The 6206-nt window shown below is 32.0% G+C and overlaps 1 protein-coding gene across 2 annotated transcripts in view; it reads right to left on the bottom strand.

Annotated features, from left to right (window-relative positions):
* Positions 1–1957: 1957 nt before the first annotated feature.
* Positions 1958–6206, bottom strand: part of glg1b (golgi glycoprotein 1b) — a 44138-nt gene continuing 39889 nt past the window's right edge. Inside the window, exons 25-26 of one of the 2 annotated variants that reach the window (XM_079620861.1) lie at positions 5909–6015; positions 1958–4370 (exon numbers count right to left, since the gene is read on the bottom strand). In XM_079620861.1, coding sequence (XP_079476987.1) covers positions 4203–4370; positions 5909–6015 — 275 coding nt within the window. In that variant the 3' untranslated portion in view covers positions 1958–4202. Of the gene's footprint in view, positions 4386–5908; positions 6016–6206 lie in introns of both variants that reach the window. The other variant, XM_079620862.1, reaches the window with a different exon arrangement.

The following is a 6206-nucleotide window of genomic DNA, read 5'->3' as shown; positions in this document are numbered from 1 at the left end:
GTCGACTTATACATTTTCACATGGTTTGTCTTAAAGCAAATTAAAAACACCACATAGACATAAACAACATTAAAAATTGGATTTTCACCACAGGGGGACTTTTAACATTAGTTAACATAAACTAAAACTTGCATGTTAATATTATTGATCTTAACTAACACTGAACATTTATATTTGGGACCTTTTTGTTAAGTTTTACCAAATTAATAAAAAACAAAACAAAAACAAAAAACAGCCAGTCAGGAAGTGATTATAATTTTGAAATGTGTGTAGCTTTAGCTGAATAACTGAATCAATATTCAATATTCATTATGAATGAAACAAAACTGGAGACAAAACAGAATGGTAAGAAAATCTACAGCATTTTATTAAACTGGTAATTCATCATCTGTACATTAGGGAAACCAACAATTAAAAAATCTGATTTGTTGCATTAATGTTACATGGCGAGATGAAGAAACTGAGAAACTATCACAGCCATAACCTTTAAAATGTTTAGTCAATTTGCAGTTAATATGAAACAAGAAAAACTGCCGTCCAGCCGATGTTGGAGCCGCTTAGAGTCTTGCAGAGGACCATTTTTTAAAACCAAGCAGGACCTTCTTTGGCTCTGCACTATGACTTCTGGGAAATTATGACGGGCAATGTCACTTTTCAGAGTAATGGAATCAGGTTTTGCTCTTGCTTGTGGCTTCAAAATATGCTTTTAAAATGGGACTCTTCAAAACATGCACACACACACACACACGCACGCACACAATGGTCTTTCAACATATGGACTTTTAAATTTTGTTATAAATTTTACAATCTCTGGCAACATGATTTTAGCACAATGCAAAAAAAAAAAAAAACACACCAAAAAGTTCTAGCACAAAAATGTTGATACAAAAAAGTTGGAATAGTTGGAAAGACTCGATATTCCATGCACGTATACTCCAAAACTGTTTAAGGATCACTTGATTTCCAAACTAGTACAAATCGAACCGAGTTCAAATCTAACAGAGCATGGACACTTTGAGTTTTAAAAGAAAAGATTGATTAATGACCCATCACAGTCGGCTTTTTTTTAAACAAACACTCTTTACCTCATCCAGTTATTTGTAAAATAGTAAAATAACACCCGCCGTCCCCCCAAAAAAATCTAAACAATATACATCATAATCAGTAAAAAAAAGCATGAATTAGGAGAATTGGAATAACGTAACTTTTAACATTTTCTTATCTACAATATATAGTCAAACGTGACCATATGATCAGTAGAATTTTACAGTCCAAATTTCAATCACCAGAAATCTCAGACACTGTCATTTGCACATTAGATCTATTATTTACAGAAGAACATTGAGATCATCAATGCTAGAGGTAAGCAGTACGCCTGTGGCCTCCCGAGCTCCAAAAACAAATTCAAAAAAACAATGAAATGTACAAATCTGTTCCCAGATTTTGGACTCTGGGATTTTTAAACCCGTTAAAGGGTTAGTCCACCCAAAAATTTAAATTCTGCCATCATCATCATCATCACATATTGGAACCAAAACTGTAGAGTTACCAACATTCTTCAAAATATTTTTTTTGTGTTCCGCAGAAGAAACACACAGGTTTAGAACCACATCAGGGTGAGTAAATGATGACAGAATTTTCAATTTTGGTTGAACTATCCCTTTAATACAAGGATAGTGGACAAATGGATTTTATAGAGCTTTGCACACTCTTAGAGACACAAATGCACAATATATTTTCTATGGTGGTACAGCTCCTGTCAAGAAAATTGAATAAAAAGGTAAATCTCACGAAACCTCTCAAAAATATGTTTTATTTTATCTTTTAATTTGGGGTGAAATTTTGGGGTCACTTTTCACCACAAATTCCTATATATATATTACAGATCAAAAGTTTGGAAACATTACTATTTTAAATGTTTTTTATTATTTTTATTTATTTATTTTAATGTATTTTTTGTGTGAAATAAGTCTCTTATCCTCATCAAGGTGGCATTTAATTGATAAATAATACAGAGAAAAAAAACGTAATATTGTGGAATATTATTATGTTTTCTATTTTAATATTGTTATTATACATTTCAGAAATCATTATAATATGCCGATTTACCATCAGCGTTGGAAACAGTTGTGCTGCTTATGTGATGCTGTGATACTTTTTTCAGGATTCATTGATGAATAAAAAGTTAAAAAAGAAAAAAAAGAACAGTACTTATTTAGAAAATAAATAATTTGTGACAATATACACATCCGTTCAAAAGTTTGGGGGTCAGTATTTTTTTTATTTATTTTTTTAAAAAGAGGGGAAAAAATACTTTTATTAGGCAAGAATGTGTTAAATTGATAACAAGTAACAGTAAATATTTAACTGTTTAGAAACTTAGAAATTGTTAGAATTTTTTTTATTTTGAATAAACGCTGTTCTTTTTAACATTTTATTCATCAATGATGATCATAAAAAAAGTATCACAGGTTCCAAAAAAATATTACCGGTAAGCAGCAATAATAAATCAGCATATAAGACACTGAAGACTGGAGTAATAATGCTGAAAATTCAGCTTTACATCACAGGAATAAATTATATTTTAAAGTTTATTAAAATAGAATAACATTATTTTAAATGGTAATAATATTACTGTTTTTTTTCCAGCATTTTTGATCAAATAATGCAGCCTCGATGAGCATAAGAGACTTCTTTCAAAAACATCAAAAATAATAATGTTTCCAAACTTTTGACTGGCACGATTTTGCTCATATGTGAGCGGATGCAGAATGAGTTCTGGGGGAAAAGCATGCATGGATCTTTTAGAAAATGTTATGCATATAATCATTACGGTTATAATCAGAGTAACAAATAGACAGACAAGTATGTTATTTCCTTTTCATACTAGAGATGTTTGTGGGTACAGCTTTAAAAAAATACAGAGCCACCATCAATGGGGACTAATGGACGTTTCCTTTCACTGGTGTGACAGAGAAAGAGAAAAGGCAACATTAGAACATATTTATCTCTATGCGCACACACACACTCACATATATGAAACCAAGATCAGCACATTTGTTGTAAACAATAAATAAGGCTTAAGCCAAACATAACGAAACATAAAAAAAAAAGTGCAATTGTCCTGTGAACATTCAAAGTACCTCTGAAACAGGGTATATAGACGCGATCAACCTTACAAACTTGGCCCTGGACGATAAAAAGATCTTTAACATGAAACCACCTCTAAAGGTCTACTCCAATCTCATACTCTTCGTATATTTATCAGTTAATGTCTGTAAATGCGCAAAACGGACACTCAGATCAGTAGGTGAATCTAAAAAAACAAAATAAAAGAACATTTTGCTCAAAGAAAAACATTTTATGACATTGTGACTTTTCTTTTGCTGTATTTGTTGTACTACCTTTAAATATAGAAATAAACCAATTTGTATGACAGTGACTTTTTTTTAAAACCATAAAACGGTAAAAATGAGCAATGAGAAAAGAATAGAGGGAATGACAAAACCTCAAAAGTAAAATGTGCCGATGTAATGGAAAATTCCCAAAGCAAAATAGAGAAATTGTTAAGAAAATAATGTCACAATGTACAAAATTTTAATTGGTGGGGGGCTGGTGTTTACTAGGTGGATTCAAATGTCATAATCTTTGCAAATTTATATATAATGTACAATAAAACGTATTTTACTGATAAAGACCACTGTTTCTCAGGTCACCAATCATTGCAGTTCATCACATTGGACTAGAAAAACCATCGTACCTCCCCAGTGTCAAAACATTCAGGAGACATCCAAAAATCAATCCCAAACATCCAAAAACTAAGTGGACTAAGATTAAAAAACAAACAAAAAAAAACGGTAGGGATGATAAAAAATATAAAGATGGCGTCTGATACAAAAAGATATAACGATAAAAATACTGCATTGACACATGACCATTTCACAGTCAAGAAGTAAGGCTGCCACGCTCAAAACAAAAACAAAAACCATAAATAATCAAGGCATAATGTCAAAAAACGATCTTGATCTTGTCCGAGAAGCATTTCAAAAGTTTACCGTTTGGATCCATGGGCTAGAGAGGGTTCCGAACATGACACCAGCCCATGACAGCTCCTAAAGTCTTCCCAGGTATAAGTACAAAGAACAGCGAGGGCAGGAAATGACGTGTGCAACAGGAGGGGGAGGATGGGCGGCATCCTCGCTCTACCTGTCTTTCAGCTCTCTGGTCACATGCTTGGTGATGCGGCCACACAGCAGCCCCCCGAGGAAGAAGACGGACACACCCAGCGCGAGCACCAACAAGAAGTAGGTCTTGGAAGGCGACGTCATGACTTGCACAGCGAGGTCCGAGAAACCTTCAGCTGGTGCCACCTAGGAGATCACAAACTAGAACTCATTATAAGGAAGAGACTTTGTCCCCAGAATTCAGCTATACCTGACATAACATCCTTCAGGCGACATTATCAAAGTGAATAGTTGTTCATAAATAAACATTAATAATAATAATACTACAATTTTATTTATATTATTTACTTTTCTTATGAAATTAATAATAATAACTTATTTTATTTTAAATTATTATTAGTATAATGTAGATATTTATAATAGTATTATATTTGAATAATAATAATAATAAGTAATTTATTTTAATTTAATAATTTCTTACTATTATTACATTAATAATAATAAATGGATATTTACTTGACATAACATCCTTTACGCGACATTATCAAAGTGAAAAGTTGTTAATAAATAAACATTAATAATAATAATGTTGATATATAAATGTATATTAATTTATTTTTAATTAATAAATTAATAATAATTTATCTTAATATAATGGTTTAAAATTATTAATCATTATTAATATAATGTATATATTTTTAATAATAAGATTTATAATTTACACACTGATGTCTATGGAAGCAGCAACAATAATCCTTTCAATTGTAATTTGACGGTGTGCTTTATTCATATCAGATTGTATAGGTAACTATATAGTTTACTATAACTATATAGCTTCTTCTCCCACTTCACCGGTCACTTACTTTCATGTATTTCGGGAGAAGTACCGGTAGGTGAATTTACATGATGTAAAACTGCGGCGCAAACTAACATGGGTCTTCATCAACTATCAGTTAATACTAAGTACATACAAATGATATTAATTTAAAATATGTATAGCTTTCTACATAGTGCATAATAAAACAAAGTGAACATTTCTTTCACTTGATAAACTGTTAGTTAATTAATAAAATAATAAAAGCCTATTAAGTGAATAAATTAACATTCTTTTTATAACAAAAATATTTCGACATTTAAAACTTAATTTAACACGTAATTACATTAAAGACGATTGTGAATACATGTAGGGTAAGTGCAAATGCGTGTATAAACTATAGCTGTATGCTATTCTAGTACATAAGCTAACTAATAACAGACATTAAAGGTGATTTATAACGTAGTTCAAACTGAATTTTTCATAACATGATTTTGTAAGAATTGTAAACAGGCGCTAAAGAGAGTGCCTATTAAAAGTATTTTGAGCCAATGAGGTCCTAACCCCCATTGTGCGTAATAAATCAACTAACATGATCATTATCAAGGTTTTTAAAAGACAAAACACATTTACTTACACATATTTGAGAATCGGAATATCAGATCATGATATAGTTAACAAGATTGTGAATATTTGACATAAAAAAGGAAAAATTAAATAAAAGCGATACATCTGTCATACATCCCTGTTGTGGCTACGGTGTGTCACGTGACAAGCTTGGCGCGTCGGCATAGAAATAATTAGGAGACGCATTCTAAAATTATGTACATCATAAAAAACTCCCGCTGGGGGCTCAGCTAGAATATTTGAAACTTGCGTGCGAAAGGGTTAAATGTGTTTGAGTACTAACCTTCGCTGCGTAGCCCCACATGTCTATGCGGTCCTGTAATCTTCTCTTGCATTCAGGCTGTAGACGCACCTGCTTGTCCAGCAGAGATTCCATCAAACAGGACATTTCTGGGAAAGGATTACAAACACAGGGAGTCAGGAGCTCCAAATTGCAGTGTTAAGAAGAAGAACAAAAAACAACACACCATAAATCACACCATCTGTCAAGTTCCATATATTTTTTCTTCTCGATCTACCAACACAGAAATAAGGTCTCTAAAACAGACCCTCAACACAGTTATCTTACTAGGCATCAAGAA

Source organism: Phoxinus phoxinus (genome assembly GCF_949152265.1).
Source record: "Phoxinus phoxinus genome assembly, chromosome: 8".
NCBI lineage: Eukaryota > Metazoa > Chordata > Actinopteri > Cypriniformes > Leuciscidae > Phoxinus > Phoxinus phoxinus.
The sequence above is the reverse complement of the archived record's forward strand: the minus strand, read 5'-3'. Positions and strand labels throughout refer to the sequence as shown.